This window comes from Pezoporus flaviventris, unplaced genomic scaffold (assembly GCF_033815535.1).
Source record: "Pezoporus flaviventris isolate CSIRO_AGI_PZ_B2104156 unplaced genomic scaffold, CSIRO_AGI_Pfla_v1 ptg000020l, whole genome shotgun sequence".
In the NCBI taxonomy this organism is placed as follows: domain Eukaryota; kingdom Metazoa; phylum Chordata; class Aves; order Psittaciformes; family Psittacidae; genus Pezoporus; species Pezoporus flaviventris.
In genome coordinates, this window is record NW_026892568.1 from 1312080 (window position 1) to 1329399 (window position 17320).

The 17320-nt window shown below is 50.3% G+C and overlaps 1 protein-coding gene and 1 long non-coding RNA gene across 5 annotated transcripts in view; both read right to left on the reverse strand.

Annotated features, from left to right (window-relative positions):
- Positions 1-17320, reverse strand: part of LOC133270244 (uncharacterized) — a 255012-nt gene that overhangs the window by 175206 nt on the left and 62486 nt on the right. The gene's annotated exons all lie outside the window — the stretch shown is intronic.
- The window catches only part of MAP2K6 (mitogen-activated protein kinase kinase 6), a 55823-nt gene that overhangs the window by 9788 nt on the left and 28715 nt on the right, over positions 1-17320 (reverse strand). For 2 of the 4 annotated variants that reach the window (XM_061455237.1, XM_061455240.1), the window contains exons 7-12: positions 16865-16916; positions 14743-14870; positions 14006-14083; positions 13183-13322; positions 10351-10396; positions 6284-6837 (exon numbers count right to left, since the gene is read on the reverse strand). In XM_061455237.1, coding sequence (XP_061311221.1) covers positions 6760-6837; positions 10351-10396; positions 13183-13322; positions 14006-14083; positions 14743-14870; positions 16865-16916 — 522 coding nt within the window. In that variant the 3' untranslated portion in view covers positions 6284-6759. Of the gene's footprint in view, positions 1-6283; positions 6838-10350; positions 10397-13182; positions 13323-14005; positions 14084-14742; positions 14871-16864; positions 16917-17320 lie in introns of those variants that run through there. The other 2 variants (XM_061455239.1, XM_061455241.1) reach the window with 2 other exon arrangements.

The window sequence follows — 17320 nt, forward strand, 5'->3', positions numbered from 1 at the left end:
ATTCCGAGTTTCCTGGATTTAGCTAGGCCCAAAAGCAAAGTCCCAGCTCAAAATACCCTGAAATAAACTTCTAGGAAGGGTTTTCAGGTCTGGCTAAAACCATAAGAGCTTTGGAAGTTGCCGAAAGACGTCTGATCTTTTGCGATTTCCATCCCTATTTCCAGAGCGCTGAAGACGCTTCCAAGCTTTTCCCAGCTTATCCTCACAGCACCTCGCAGCCGCTGGACTTTTGCCCCATCGTAGAGAAAGCAAAGAGCCTTTCGAGGAAGATAATGCAGCCTGTCCTTGCAGCCTGGCTGCAAATCCAGAGCTGCTCCACTTCCAAAAAAGGGATTTTTAATGCTGTATAGAAAGGAGAAGCTCTCGCTTGGGCTGGATACCTGCAGGACAGCTCGTCCCTGGATGTGGCTTCCCATTAAGCAGGCACTGGATATCAGACAAGCAGCTCCTTCCTGTCCCAAAGCACTCTGCAGAGCTGGCTGGAGGCCCCTTTCCCTTGCCTTCGCTCCGACCAACCGCCTAGAATAAAGGCTGCTAGTAAAATCCAGACATAAAACAGAACGTAAAGGTGACTGAGACGTAACGTGTCGATGGAGGCGAAGAGCTTTCGAGCAACCCAGGGGTGCACTAAAGGAGGCCATGTAATAAATGTCACACAGCCAGAATTGCTCCCCGTGGAACGTCACTGCCGGCTGGATAGACCCCTGAAGAATTCATTTATCCCTGTAGCCTGTAAATTAGGTATTTCCACCATTAGCCCAGTTAGAGACCACCTTAAAATGTTTACCTTCTTCTGTCTCAGCTATGGAGGCCTTTCCCATGCTTTCCCCACCGTTTAAATCAGACCTCTGACTCCCACTGATGAGGGGAAGCAGCAACGCACAAGCCATGCAGCAGGCAGCAAGCATCAGTTCACTTGTAGCTTGTCCCTGTGGGTTTCTTTTGGGGTTTAGATTGTGTTTGTCTTGCTGGAAGTGGGGATGCAGTGGTAATCTGGGACTCGTGAGCAAAGCCATCACCTACAGATCTGGGTCTCAAGGAGCATGTGGCAAGAATATTGCTCCATTGAGTCTTTGGGTGGCTCTTCTGCCCTCTCTTTCTGCTCCAGCCTTCCCAACTCCAGACCTTCCCTGGCAGAGTGAACTGACTCCAGCTGTCTGTCAGAGGGCTCATTCTGTCCCTATGACACTAAACCCACCCTTGCAGTTTTCTACGCTCTCTTCGGTCCTCTTCATTTATACAGCACACAGATCATTGTGTCCAGACCCCTGGCACCACCAGCTCCTCACTGTGTCTCTATGTATCTGCAAGCACATAAGAGCTGAGATTCAACTGAGCTTTTTCTGACCCTCTTATTAACAAATTCAACTGCTTCAACACTGTGGGGCTATGTGAAGGAGCAGCATCCTTTCCACCCGCAACACGGCTACTAACTGCAGAGAAAGCATCTCTTCCAAAGCCACAGTCCAGAAGAGTGAATCTCACTGCACTGCAGAGCTCTGGCCTGCCAGAGCGCACGTCAAATTCCATATTATCCATCTGCTCCAGTAAAGGCTGAGCTGAAATGTTAATTAGGAGATCCGATCCCTTCTCACTGGGAACAATCTGGATTTCATAGCTCAGGCAGAGGCCAGCGGAGCAGACAAAGCTCTGCGATACATCCTTTGCTGCCGGTTAAGGGCTTTCAAGGAAACAACCAACCTGGGGGGAGGACACAGGCTGTAAAACACGTGGACATCTGGTCTGGTTTGTCCACCCTTCATCCCCCCCCCCTCAGCCCCCACCTCCTAAGTGCATGTGCAGAACAGAGAGGGATGACTCCTCTAACATAAACAGCTATAATATGGCAATAAAGATTAATGAGTAAAACTTGCCATTTTATGTATAATCCGTGGGGATTTACAATCATTAATCTTTATTAGTGTGTAATAACTGTTTAGACATTAAGGACAGATTCTCAGCTGGACAAAACTGGCTTTATTCCAGCTAAGCCAATGGAGCAATGCCAGTTTACACCCTCCATGACCCTAGCTCTAAATGAGACCCATCCCCATCTGTAGGAATCATATCACTAACAGTCTTTCCCCAACAGCAGGGGCAGACCAGTGAAGGCAACTATTTGTCTTTCTCTGCATCCGAAAAAGAGAGCTGCATGTGTCCAGGAAGCTCAACAATAGACATGTCAATAAACATGAGGAAATTCAATGAAAAAGCAACAGCAACAAAAGGAACCCCAAGGAGCAGGGAAGTGGATGATTTTTGAGGCAAGACTATAAGATCTGGTTTGGCAGGAGCATAACTAAGAGGAATGTAGCAATCTTTGGCATGTGAAAGAGTGAAAGCACCAAGACGGGCTCCCAGAGATCCTCTAAGAGGAACAAGATGGAAGAGGGAGAAAGAAAAAGAGCATCTTGGCTGGCTTTTCTGAGAGAGGAGTTTGGGGTTTGTTTTTAATAAAGAAGAGGCCTATTAAACAAGGGAGCTGGTGGGAACCTTGTCTGAACTACATTAGACCAGCCACCAAAGGAACGCTGTGTTGACCAACAAGGATTTCCTCTTCCAAAATGCTAGGAAAGGAGGGAGATGTGCAGGTACATCCTTAGCTTGTAGCAAGAATGAAGAAATCCCAGTTAAGGTGTGCTTTTTCCAAGTAGTGACCCACCAACTGCCTCCTCCATCACACAGGGGAGGCCAGCTGCCTCCAGAAATGGCATTCCCACCTCTTTGCCAAGTCAGAAATGCCTCCTTCCTTGCCAGTAAACCTGACAAAAGTCAGGAAGTACAGTACATAGATACCTGTGTAAAGTTCTGTACACCTGGAGAACCTCCAGGAGAGATGGGCATTTCACCCACTGCAGCAGCACGGACCTGGCATTCAAAAACAGTAACTGGCAAATGCCCTCCAATGCCTGTTTCTGGTTTAAGAGACCAGTGGGCTCCAGAAAACAGCTTTCCTCCCAGTGACACTTCAAGAGCTCTAGGAATGGCAAGGCCTCAAGCATCAGGAGGTTGCAGGAGCATCAAGAGCTGTATGGTGGAGGAAGAAAGGATGAGCATCATGTCCCGGTGGTCCCCCACTGCCTGCCACAGGGATGGGCTGAGCATCCCTCATGCAGCCCAATAACCACTGCTTGGGGCAGAACAGAGAGGTCCTCCCTGCCTTGCAAATGGCTCATTGGAATTCATCCATGTAGCTGGTCCAGGGCACAGCTTCGAGCAGCTTTTCTGTCCTCTCTGCTCCCTGGTGCATTTTTGGTTTGTTTCAGGTTTATGGCATGAGACCTGCTTCTTCTGCAGATTACACATCCCAGTTCAGGACGATCTAAGACACAGTCTTGTGGTGTCCAAAACCAAAAGAGGTTTCTGAAGAACAGCTTTAAGTCTCAACACCTTGGCTGTTCAGGGGGCATTGTTGTTGGGAAAGGCTTCATGTCCCAGAAACAGGCCTGTCCTAGGCAACCCTGTGCTCATGTTACAGCCAAGCAAAGTCCTGAGCACCAGCCAAAGGCTTTCCATCTTCACAGAGGTTACAATCAAATGAAAGAGAGGAGAGTCTGATTTTCATCTTGTAGCCCAGCATGTCTTCAGGGCTTTTAAGCACACAGGAGTCCCTGCCTCTCCTCCCTGTGCCGGGGCCACCAACTCAGGCTTCTCTCTAAGAATACCCCGGGTCAGGCCAAGCTTTGTGTCCACATGTGCCACGAAGGATGCAGGACAGACAGGCGATCTCTGCACTTCTCTCCTGCCATAACTATCTTCCGCAGAGGTGATCACTGTTTTCATTCACACTGATCATACAGATTCACGCTTGCTCCAGGCTGACGCAGATGACTTTTAAAGGAACAAAGTCACGGAGAACCAGGAGGGAAGGGAAGTGATTTGTTGCATGCCCTATTGTAATGTCATTAAAACAAAGGGATTAGACGGCCCAAGCACTGAAAGAGCAAAAAGCATAAAAGCAAGCATTCAGCATGTAGTGTCGAGGCATGCAGGAGTCGTTTTAGAGGGTTACTTAGCTGCAGACAACACTGACATTAATTTTCTATTGGAAAACGCTGGTGACATTAATGTCTGCTATTAATACTGAACTTTGACAGCATCTCATAAATTCAACCTGTCAATTACAATGGCACTGAAATAAAGGTGCTCTGAGGTCAAGGAGATGCGGTGTCCAAATGAGACTTATATTCCAGGAGGAAAGCGGCAAAAACAGTCTTTAACAAAAGCATCAGATCCATATGTAGGAAAACCAAAGGGTGGTTTTAAATGTCATGTTTTTCAAAGCAAGAATTGATGCTGGAACCAACTCCATAAACTGCCTGGCTGGACTTTTAGCTGCAGCTGAGGACAATCAATCAAAACAGCTCTCTGAGAAAGCGAGAGAGAGAAAACACACACACATACCCCATGGAATATGAGAGGGCAGATCATGATCCATGTGAGGCCTCTGAAAATTACACTGCGAAGTAAAACATCCTTGGGTTTCACCCACCACAAACGTGACCTGAAAGGTTCCCCTCGACATGAAGTGGAATATGGAGCTTATCGTTACCGAGGGCCAGGCAGGCTCATGGCATGAGGCTGAGAAAGGGGAACCTCTTCCCCGAAGCCTGCACGACCCCTGACCTCTTTGCAGCAAGGAAACCTCTGCACTCTGATTCCTGCATTCCTCCTCAAGCCACCCTGCCCTGCAGCTGAAGGGCACAAGGATCAAGAAATCCCCATGAGCAGTGCTCCCATACATCCTTCGATGCCAGGCCCAGGGCAGAGCTGGACTATTTTAGGGTTCTCTCTGTGGGCGCTGCCAGCCCTGGCTGTGTTGTCTATATGCACCTCTTCAAAGTGGTCGATACATCCCTAGCACAGGAGGTACCACTGTCCAGGAACTCCTGCTCTAAATACTGCCCTCCCCATCACCCCTTCCAAGGCTTATGAAACAGATGCTCAGACTATTCCAGAAGCCCAACGTGCACCAACAGAGACTGGAGCCACTAAACTGGGAGAGAAAGGGCTGGACCCCAGGCTGAACCACATCCTGCACAATGTAGATACTGCAGAGTAAGCCATGCTTCAAGGTGGGATTTGACTCTGAGAGTTGTGCCAAAGCGATGGATGGGGAAGAGAACCATGTGGCAGGGCATGAGGCACATGTGCACGCTCCAGTGCAGCCACACACACAGGCACTGTCCATGGGATGAGGGAAGGAGCCATGAGCAAAGGCAAAGGTCCTCATGGCTGAGTGAGGCAGCTATGCAGGTTTGGCTCAGTCAGTCTGTTAATCTGGAGCCCGTGGCTTTGCTCCAGCCTCAGCAACACCTTGTGCATGGTTCCGCCTTTCTCTTGACAGTGATCGTGTTACCTAAAAGCAGCATGATCTGCCATCTTCCCCTCCCACCCCAACAGTCCCCAGGCTCCTGCCCATGCTAACAGCCCTTCCCTGAGGACCTGGACAACAGCACTGAGCTCCTGATAGGGTGTGCTGTGGTCTCCCTGCATGGTTTTCAGGCTGCAGCTCTATGGAGGACACTTGCAGCCCATGCTTCAGCCCCTGGCTGCCTTCAGCATCCCAACCAGAGCTGGACGTGGCCCAAGCCATGGGCCAGCACGGGCTCCAGGGGAGCTCAGTAGCACCCCCAAAGCCTGTGGGCAAACACGGAGGGATTGTTGCTGACGTAGTGTGAGAGCCCTGGAAGCTCACACTGAGATATCCCATTTTTCACAGATGTTATGCTGTGCATACTGTTATCCCTTCTCATTTGGAGAAGGAGAGAGGAACTCCCTTCTAGGCTCAAAGCAGCTCATCCCCAGCCCAAGGGCACGGCAATGCTGCTGGGGTTGGTGGGGACCAACCACTGCAACCTCCTCCTCGTCTTTGTGCAACTCATCTGACAACCTAGTTTCCTCTGGGTTTTTGTCCCAGACACTATCCCAGCAATGTCTACACCTCATAACCTGCCCAGTATAGTGGGATAAGTTGGTGGAATGCAGGGCAGGGGCTTTCCCTTTGCAGGAGGCTGACAGTGCACCAAAGGATGGCTGGGATGCAGGAAGAGGCAACCTCACAGGATGCGGGGGCCTCCCTCCCTTACAGTGACGCTGTCTCACAGCTCGGGTAGCTGAGCTGAGATCCTTGTTTATAATCTTTTTTTATGATGCACATTAAATATTTTCCACAACACAGACACTTCTCTTCTTTCTCCTTTCCTTTGACACCTTTTCCGCAGCAAAGCCCTACAACTATCGCTTGCTGTGGCCTATCATCATCGTCACCACGCATTCATCCTCATATAAAACAGAAATCTATTCCATCAAGCACTTAACATAAATATTAAAACAATGGAAGGGACAAAATATAAATCTAAATACAACTTCATGACTACCATAGCACCTATTACCATGACAAAGCAAATTCTGGTTTGGGGGGAAGGGGACAAGGAGGAAGTTAGGAAGGGGGACTTTGACTGTCATTAAATATGTAAATCACTCTTTAACATGGGGGTTTTTTTGCTGTTTTGTTTTTTGTTTTAAGGTTTCCAACCTTCTTACAATTCATTTCACTACCCAGCTCGTTCTATGTCACTATGGATACCAAAGAACCCTTTGAAAAACTTCGGCGAGGCGGGGGGTTTCTCAGCATACAAACAAAACACAGCGAAACACGGCGGCTTTCTGTTGGTGCTTCCATGACAAGTCCTGCCACGCGCCCCTCCCCTGCACCCACCAGTCCACAGAAGGGCAATTCATGTACAAGTCCAGTTCTCAGTCTCCCAGGATGAGTTTGACAAAAGAGGCGACGTCTGTCTCTTTGGATTCGTGCAGGGTGAAGAAAGGATGTTGCTGGGAAAGAAAAGAGAGGGGGAAAATAGAAGCCATTATTATTCATGATGCTGAGGACCAAACTAAAAACCTTTTCAGGCAGTCTTCTAGACAAGGAAAAAGATTTTGTCACTAGCATCCGAATACTCGGCTTCCCATGTTTTGCAGCTGAGGCAAGTCAGGGAACTCAATGGGCCACTTCATGAAGGCTGCAGATTTGTGCTGCCCTCATGGATTCCCTCTAAACCCTGAGCCTGGCTGGGCTGCTTTCAAAGGAAGAGACAGTATTAAAAAGCATTGCCTTCATCTCTAGCACACCCTGCCATTTCAACACACACCGCAGTCTTCAAAAGCATTGTCTCCACCTCCAGCACATGGTGCCCTTCAGCACACACTGGCTTGCAGCTCTGTGGTACCCCAGGAGAAGATGTGCTCCTTGTAATAGGGTGGTTACCCACTGCACCATGTGCCAGCTCCATCAGGAGCAAGGAAACCCTTGCAAGGAAGACTGACTGCAGTGGGTTTTCCATCAGCTTCCTGCTTTATCTGTGTATTTACCCTCTGGTGACTTTTGAGTCTCATTTCTTCCCTGCAATTGCTCATACTCGCAGCAGGAGATGGCTACTTTACCCCTAACCACCGCAAAGAGGAAAGCCATCCCGGCTGGAAAACCATCCGCAGCTGTATGTTTAACTACTTAATGGTGACCAACACGGGAAGACATCCTGCCAGAAAATCCTGCCTCCATTTCAGCACAAATGGAAAAATATGTGTAAGGAATCAAAAAACACAACCAAATGCCCCTTGACAGCAGCAGCAAAGCCCCTCTCTGCTAGCACCAGCCATGCAGTTTGCTAACAGGGACTGCAACGCATCATCTAAGATCATTCAACTTTCACCTGAGATCACCAAAAACACTGTTTGACACCCACTGTTCTGTCAGTTGATGGTATTTATTTGTAAGGAGGGTGTCAGAGAGAACCAAAAGGCAGCCAGGACCCCGTGGGGCTCACAGGTGACCTTAAATCTGTGCAAAATGATGCTGCGCTTCCCATGCGCAGGCTGGGGGAGCTCGGTTTGGTTCCTCACCCTCTCACTTCATTCCAGATTGGACAAATTGGGGTTTCCAGCGTTTTTCAAAGCTGCACCTCACCTTGGTCCCTAAGCATTGGCTATTCCAATGATCACCTATGGCAGTGGCCAAGTGGAGGGAGAAGAGCGAAGAAAAGAGATTTTCCAAGGTGGGCTTGAGTGGAAAGTTATCCAGTGAATAACAAAAGGCAGCTCTGAGCAGCTGGGAAGCGACCCAAAGACACACCAGCAAGGAAGAGGAAGCACAATTATGTGGGAAACAGAGCTGGAACGGGTTGAGGCAAGGATCCAGACATAATTTAAGGTCTCCCTGGGTCAGACAGTCACGGGAATTCAAGTGTCCTGAATGACTCTCGTAGAGATGGCCCAAATGGCCTGCTGTGTTATTATCCCAGCGCGATGCCACTGCTTCCGCATCCCAGCTAAATCGCACCCAGGGCAGAGCTACCACAGTCTGGAAGCACCCACAAGCATGACATGGGTGTTAGTGGTGGCCTACAGCCCTGTCTCTCAGTGAACCCAACCCCTTTGCAACGACTGAGCCTGGTCACAGCACTAAACACCCTGTGCCAGGTCAATGTGCCCTATTTAATGTGTAGACCACCAGTCCTGCAGTAGTTTCATGCTCTACTTCACCTGGGGAAATGGATTTTAAAATGAAATTAAGCCTCCCTATCAGTTTTCCTGATGCTCAAGATAGAACAGAGTCATATTTTCCATGAGAAACCTCAATTCCACAGGAAAGCAAGGGAGCAGCCTTGGTCTAAATGACAAGTCCAATCCAGTACCGCAACTTAATGCCGTAAGGGAGAGAGGAGGGAGAAAAAAAACCCCAACAAAACAGCAACCCTCAACCACAGGACCTCACAACATTCATGTCAGCCATAAAATACCACAGCATTGAGATACTCGGGAGAGGTGATCCAAGAACCTAATTCAATAGAAATGCACTCGCTTGCCAACGGGTATTAATGCTGCAACAGACGGAGCTGCTCCGGTGAACCTTCTTGATAAAAGGCCATTTGGCAAACTTCAGAAATTTGCTTAAAATATATACGTATTTATTCAATGATAATGAAAAAAAGGGCAAAAATTAAAAAAAAGGAGCCATAAACCTCGGGCCTCCCTTTGTTTGAAACCAGTATTTGGGCAAACTGTGTGTAAATCAGATCTATATATAGTCTGATTGCATTACAGGGCCCAGCAAGAAATGCCACAGGAATTATTCACTGCTTACAACCACATGCAGAAAGCACATGGATTTCCAGTGTGTCTTGCAGCTAGAGAGCACCTTAAACCCTGGCACCTTCACACCACATAGGGCCCAACACCTCAGAGCAGAGAGGCAGCAATAAGGCTGACCCCTTGGATGACATAATGTATGTCCTATGAGTTATGGGGCACGAGACACCAATGCCTGAGGGAATTCTGCAGCAGCTTCCATCCTTAACCCAGGAGATCTTCCCAGTGGCACTGGATGGGGTGGGCAGATACAGACAGGGAAGCATTTGGGTCAGGATCTTTAGAAATCACAGTTAGGTACCTTCCTGCCTTTAGCAAGCTGTGTATCAGGTAGGGATAAAAAACAGACTAGATGCCTAGGGAGTGAAACACTGACTTCCTAAGCTGTCCTGCTTTTTGCTGGCAGCTGGGAACACCAGGATCAATACCAGAAAGTTGGGAGAGAGAAAGAGGCCATGAAACCTTGGATCTCCAGCAGAACAATCTCACCACAGACCCTGGTCTTGCCAGCTCCAGCCCAGAGCTCTGGCTGAGTGTACACCAGTGTCTGCACTGCTGTGAGTTCATCAGCAGTTAAGTGCATCTGACCTCAAAGCCCTGCACTGCCTTTACATTTCCCCCTGTCGTAAGCCTTTATCAGCATCTTCTTCCTTAGTTATTCCTCTGTCCATACAGCAAACAGTATCCAAGCAGCAGATGAAATTCAATAACCGGAATTATTAGTCACAGACTCGTCTCTGTCCCTAATATCCAGGAATTACTCTGTCCAAAAGGTCTCCTCTCCAAGGCACCACAACAGTGAAGCCTAGCAGGCTACTCAGCTCCTGCAGCCCACGTGGAGCATCCATGGTGCATGCATTTCACTTGGGCGTCTGAAGCCATCACACAGATGATTTTATCCTCACTAACTGATTCTGCACACCCTCACTCTTGTCCCTTAGCACATTTGTTAACTGCTTTAACATATTTTAATCCCTTGATCTGACTGGAATAGCACCTGAATGAGATTTCAAAGAGCATCTCTGATTCGCAGTCATCCCCCCAAGCCCCTGAAGCGCCATGATTCTCTCATCTGTTATGGAAAAAGGAGATGCTAAGCATCCCAAATCACTAGTCACTATTAGAAACCTTGTCTTCAGCATCTCATTGTAACCCATCTCAGCTCCGAATCAACACGCTGCTTAATGCAGGCACACTCACCATAAGCTCTGGGTATGTTGGCCGCTCTTTGGAATTCTTCTTCAAGCTTTAATGAGACAAAACAAAAGAAGAAAAACATTAAGTGTTACATTCAGTATGCAATTTAAGTGCAGCCATAATATTATACCATGGCAAAAGCAAGGTTTCAAGTCCTTGTGGAGTAAGCCCAACTACTCATCTGTATGTTAAGTGAACAGCTTAGGGCTCGAGGACACCTACAGCCTGCACACAGGCCCGTATCATACACACAAGTGCAGCGAGCTCAAGGTCAAACAAGAGATCCAGGGACACCATATGCACCAGTTAAGGCACTGCCTGTTGCTGGGGGCCAGGTGCAATTGGGGTTTTTGGGTGCTATCCAGTAGGCCAGCAACTAAGGGCATGATACAGCCTCCAACCACTGATTGGGAGTGGTGACCGAGTGGCTCCAAAGCACGTGTACAACTGTTTGTTTATCGCTGCGCTGTTATCAGCGGGGACGGTTACATGGGACATCCTTTTTTTCTCCTCTCCTACAACAGATGGCTCTGGAGGGTTGTAGCTGGGAGTTATTTTGGTTCCCCTCCAGCAGAAAATAGCTTTTAAAAGACAGGACGTAATCTCTGCTTGCTTCCTGTCAGTGTATTTAGGGGAAAGACACTTGGAGCGACTTGAAAAGATCTTCACACACGTACACGTCGGTGGCGGGGAAAAGGTGTCACACTGAGCACAACAAAAGTGAGAACCTCGGCGGTGATAAGTCGCTCCTCTGCTGGGATTTGCCGGAGCCCAGAGGAAGCAGAGGACACACACTGAATAGATATTTCCTGCTTGCTGTGTGGAGCGGGCTCGTGTTTAGTGTCATGTTGTGAATGAACAGAGGAACCTAGTAACGATACGTGCCAATAGCGCCGAGCCGAAGGTACGGGATGTGTCACATCCTCTGAGCTCAAAAGCGGCCCAAGCCGCGATGCTAAGGTGAATTTGAAGGTTAGGTGTGTCCACAAGCAGGATTCGGGGATAATCCTCTTAATTTAGACCCTCTACAAACAAAAACACTTGCTTCCAGGTTACTAATACCAGGAAATCTGGTGACAAGTTACTGAAATCAATATAAATCTTCAGGAATGATGAGCCCTATTTGGATGTGATCCTGACTCAGCTGTCCAGGGAACTTCCCTGCAGTGGCTACAGGTAATCAGACTTTTGCTGCCCCAGTGGCTATGATTCACTCTGTGACCTCCTGAGACTGAGACAGACCTAAGCCAGGCCAACCGCAGCACACTGAGTTGATGTGACCTTGATCAGCATCAGAAGAAACTCTCAGACTCCAATGACACAAAACTGCAGCCAAAATTCACTTTTCCAAGCCCATGCCACTCCACTGGTGCCAAGGGATCTTCAGTGACCCTTCAGGATGGGATTTCCAAGGAGAGGAGCCTCCACACGCTCCCTAAGGCTTTCAAGACGACAGCGGGGTCATTCTCACTGCAGCCATCACGATATCTTACTCCTAAATCAGCCCACGGCTATAGCTGCAAGGCGCCGTGCTTGCAGAAGCAAAACATTCAGTGGGGAACAACAGCCTGCCTGGCACAAACAGGCAGCTTTGCAATAACAAGAAGCGAGCCAACAGCACGGGAGAAAGGCAGCTGGTCCAAAATCACAGCGTGGGCCTCGCAGAAAAACAGCAGGCATTTTGAGAGAGGGTTTATTCCAAGCTCCCACCTCGCGCAGACACAGAGCAGTGTGGGCACGGGCAGGTATTCCCCAGCGCAGGTCAATGTGCGGCTCATCACAAGGACCTCAAAGACACGTTTGAACAAGACTCCAAGGAATCCGCACGTCCGTACTTAAGAGTCCTGGGGCAGGAGTGGCTGATAATCCCCTTCCTGGGTCGCAGCAGAGCCATCCGGGCTGGGTGCCCTGATGCTGGCGGCTCGGGAGCAGTCTCACATGTCTCTGTGTTTGTGGATGTGCCGTCCTCTCCTGGCCACCACGCAACCCCCCCATCCACCTGCCAACTTGGCAAGCCGCGGATGGCACCGCAGCGCCTGGAAAATAGAAGCGCCTCCCAGGCGGTTTCCAGGGAAGCTGCAGGGAGAAGCAGTCAGGAGCCGCGGGGCCGCTGCCAGCTCTCTGCTGAACCGTAGGACGAGGGCAGCTGCGAGGCTCCTCGGGCGCTGGGAGAGCCTGTGCTTCCATGCAGCGCTCGCAACCTCCAGACAGCACGCATCTGCTCCAGCCCTTTTCCTACGCCGCAGCCAAACTCTCCCGCTGCTTCCAGCTCTGAGTCCCATGGCAAGCAGCGCAGCAGCCGGAGGGCCCTGGTAGCTGCTAACGGGGGCCACCATGGGGCTAACTCTGCCCTTAGAGCCGTGTATCCCATGGGAGCAAGAGGACGCAGCCATTCTGTGTCCTACTCCTGTCCCTGCACCAGCCATGGGATATGAGGGATCCATCAGACCTCTGTGCCTGCATTGTCCATGCTGCCAGCCCGGCCGCAGACACCCCATGCTGATGGAAAATGGATTGAGAAAGACTCCTAAACCCCTTCCTCCCCTATGTCCCCTCCAGGCCTGTCCTTTATCACCTCAAGCAGGGAAGATGCCCACAGCCACCATCACCAGTGCTCTGGCAAAGGCACAGCACCAAGCCCCAGCCTGCCCCTCATGGTTCAGTGAGGACATGAAGGTCCATCCCTTCCCCCGGGGAGGATGCTTTGATCAAAAGCTTGGGTTGCACCCTAAGGGGGTGCCTGTGGGGATAGGGATGCCGGAGGCACCACATCCGCCCCCCAGCCTGGCAGAGGAGCGCAGGGCAAGGCCGGGTAAGGGCAAGGGAGCACTTTACCATTGAGAGGTAAAATCGACGAACTCCGCTGAGAACTTCTCCGCCGGGAGCTGCGGCGATGGCTCCTCCACCACCTGCTTGAGCTGCTGGAATGGCGTCCCCCAGGAGTCGTAGGGAAAGCGCAGGATGGCCAGCTCGATCTGCGGAGACACAGCCAAGCCTCACCCCACAGCATCTCGCCCTCCTTCCCCATACATTCCCCATGTGCCCATCCTGGGTGTGTTATATAGGCACAAACACATGGTGTTTCCTCACCCCACTTGGCCACCACATCTTGTTTAACCTCTTCCATACGGGACAGGGTGGAGGAGACCCATCAGTCTCCGTATGCAATACTCTGCTGTTAGGCTTGGGAAAGGTTTGAAGTTAAAACCAATGCCACATCTCAAAGGATAACTGTGCTTTCAAATGGCTTTGCAAGCAGATGGATTCCCCCTAAACGCTGCGTGGGAGATGCCACCCATCCCTCCTCTTCTGAGGGGGACTCTGCTAATTGCAAAGTGTTGGGAGTGTTTTTCTGTGCTTTGAAAGCCAACCTGCTCCAAGGCGACAGGCGCCTTCGCCTTAGCCCATGCTGCCATCTCCCGGCAGCCCATCGCCACCACATCAGGGCTGTCCCCACCAGTGGCACCCCACAGGCGCAGCCGAAGACGGCGCTCCATCCTGCTCCCTTCCAACCCTGTGGAAAGCTTGTTTCCCGTTCCCACCCCATCACCTTCCCAGGGAACCGATGCCAGTGTTAGGGGGGGTATGGGGAGGAAAATGAACCCAAAAGCAACATCGAACCCTTTTGGCTTCACTGTGAGCCTCCAGGTCACCCTACCATTGTGATCCCCAGGCTCCAGATATCAGATTTGACGCTGTAACCCTTCTGGTTCAGCTCCGGGTTAATTCTTTCAGGCTGTGAACAGAGGCAAAGGTGGCTGAGGAACATGGATGGCACCAGTGCAATGCCATCGCCCAGGGCTCACCGACCACAGATGGGTCTCTGAGGGTGACAGACCAGGACCACACCTGGCCCATGCCACCAGCTTGCTCCCTTGGTCGTGATGGGGCCAGATCTAGTGCCACGGTGAAACGGGTCACCAGAAGCAGATGGTACCTGCTCCAGGGATTGAGGTGTTGGAGCTCAGGGAACAGGGAGCAAGCCCCAGTTCTCCTGCCCTGTTTTCACCCTGCGCAAGTGCTGCACAGAGGGCGAACCCTGAACAGCAGCTCCCAGGAGGAGTCTGAGGAACCCAATCCCTGGGGACTGCTTTTCCTCCCCGATGGAAAGTACTATTGTCCCCACAGGGCAGACAGCAAAAATGCAGCACAGAGTAATTACAGAGCCTTCCCCAAGGTCACCGGGACATGATAAGGCAGCAAGAAGCTGTGCCCAGGAGATATGATCTGACCCAGGAGATCTGCCTCTCCTCTCTGCCCCTTTATGAGTAACTTCAGGGATTCATCTTCCAAAACAAGTCCCCGGAACACATGCCGGAGACTGATCCTTCCCCCTTTCGGATGACCCGATGCCCAGGCTCATGTTCCTCAGCCCTCACACGCAGCTCAACTTACAGCCATGTAGGGTTTGCATCCTGCATCCATGGTTTTAGCAACCGAGTCGACGAGGTAACCGCTAATGCCAAAATCGCACATTTTCACCTGCCCCTGCGTATTGATCAACACGTTAGAGGGCTTTACATCTGCAAGAAGGAACACATACCACAGTCACTGTCACGCACGGGTGGCTGTGCCAAGCCAAAACAAGCCAGAGAGCTTCCTAGCAGCAGAGGGCACCAAAGGTGTCCAGGCAAAGCCCTGTGCTCTGTGCACGCCAGGAACCCGCTGGCTGCGGGTACTGCAAGTTCAGGTGACAGTCTCATGGCCTGTCATATGTTCTGCAAGTGGCCCTTCCCTTGCAGACTCCTCTCTCTGATCTGGGGAAGCAGGAGGTATCCCTGCACATAACCATCCTGCATACCCCATGGATATATCCCATGTTTGCAGGGGAACAGCTCATCGGGGCTGAGGGCATCTGCAGGGGATGTCTGGAGCTCTGGCAAGTCCCCAGGTGGATGTGGTCCAAGGAAAAACCCATAGGGAAAGGATGAGGAATGGCCAGGAAAGGGTGAACAGGAGCAGCGGGGAAGGAGGGAGCAGTAAAATAAGACAAGGATCAAGATTTCAGAAGTGGCCTCTAATTTTAAGGATACCAAGCTTGCAGGCAGTGTGAACAGCAGCAGGCGTGTGGGTGCTCCACACCTTATGGAAATCAGGCCAGTGTCTCATCTATTTATTACTGCCAGATTTATCCGCTTCCCATCACGGCCTTATAATCCTTGGTGCGTTCACACTTGCATCACGCTCACGAAGGCAGTTAAAATCACCAACAGAAAGGGAAATTAGGGCTTAGGAGGAAGCTCTCTGATATCCATGAGAGCATGGAGGTGCTCTCCTGCACAGCAGGCAGTCACTCCCTGTGAGGCTAATACCAGAGGAAATCTCAGCACAGTGCAGGTAGCACTCTCTTCTCTTATCCCAGCACTGATCCTCAAAAGGCAGCAATCCTTCCCCTGTTGCCACCCAGGGATAAGAGGTCTCTTCCGCAAGAGGGTCCTCTGTCTACATGGGATAGACTATTAAATAGCAGTGCTGAAACACCATCTGAATCTGCTTTTGAGACCTGCCTATTCCAACTGGATGATTTATAGTTCATTAACATCTGCTCTCTAATCAGCATTTTGCATTCAAAAGCCTCAGGTTGCTGAGCTCCTCACCCATCTGTTACTATGCTGAAATACGACAATTTTCAGTGGAAATCAAACAAGTAAACAGAAATCCAGAAACCGAGCAGCATTTCCCACCTACTGTCAAGGATACGGAAGGCAGAAACAACCCCCAGCCACACGCAGAATGTACAGTAGGTGTCTGCAGGATAGAGCTGAACTCTGCTCCTTCAGATGCTCCTCTCCCCGGCAGTCACACTCTCCAGAGAGGGCTTTTTCCTCCTCATGACATCGAAAATGACCCTTTCAAACTAAAGGTGTCAAGCAGCAACACTGCAAATTGGTTTCTTGCTAAGAGTGTTCACAGCATCTTTGAGATGCTTTAGAGGGGAAAACGTCAGAAGAGTTTTAGGAGGGTATTTACGACTTCACTTGAGGCTACTTTAGGTACCACGCTCTTCTGCCCCACCAGTGCTTAGGGAAGCTCACAGAAGGGGATGAGGATGGTTAGATCCCTACATGAGGCATCACTCTGGCATCTCCCATTGCACATCAACATGGAGCCATCAAGCTAGGGGAGAAGCCTTCTCAAACCTGATCCAAAGCCCACCAAGGTGAGAAGGAGAAGTATGGTTTAATATTGCAGAGGTGCTAAAGCAGACCGTGGATTTAGACTGTGCATTAAGGAAATACAACCCAGGGGGAAAGAGCCCATTCTCTGCCTGCACCATCAGGGAAAACATGGGAACCAGCATGCAGTTTTCAAAGAGCAAACACAGCTGATACTTCCTCTGAGTAGGTTTTGCTACTCATGAGGTGCTGGGGAATATTTTTGCTGCCAAAAGCCCATTTTCTCTTAGGTATTTTGGGAGCCCTGTGCCTGGGCACAACCCAGCCCCTGCAAGGCTGCAAGCACATGGCGCAGCGCAGACAGACACCAGCATGGTCATGGCTGTGTGCTTGGCTCTTACCTCTGTGGATCACGGAGAGCTTACTGTGTAGATGTTCTAGTGCTTTTACGATCTGAAACAACAAATCTGGAGTGAATCACAGCTGGCAGCACCATGAGGAGGAGGAAACGCTATTGGGCATCACCCACCCCATCCTCACCAGACCTGCCTGGAGGAAAGGAAGTACATCTCCTGCAAGTCCTGCACCATCACAGCAGCTTGAGGTGATGATGGGTACCCAGGAATCTCCCAGGACCCTAATGAGAAGGCAAAAGAGCTGCAGGGCCCTCCCACACCTAATGCTGTGCCACCTCTCAATTATGTCTATAGGCACACTCTGGCTTACTCATGGCTTATACAAACCATCACCACAGGACCAGATGCTAGAAACCAGCTAGGAATGTCCACATGGGCTGGCCCATGGACCATGCTCTTCCTGATGCAAATACAGCAGGGAGCTTGGGTCATACAGAACTT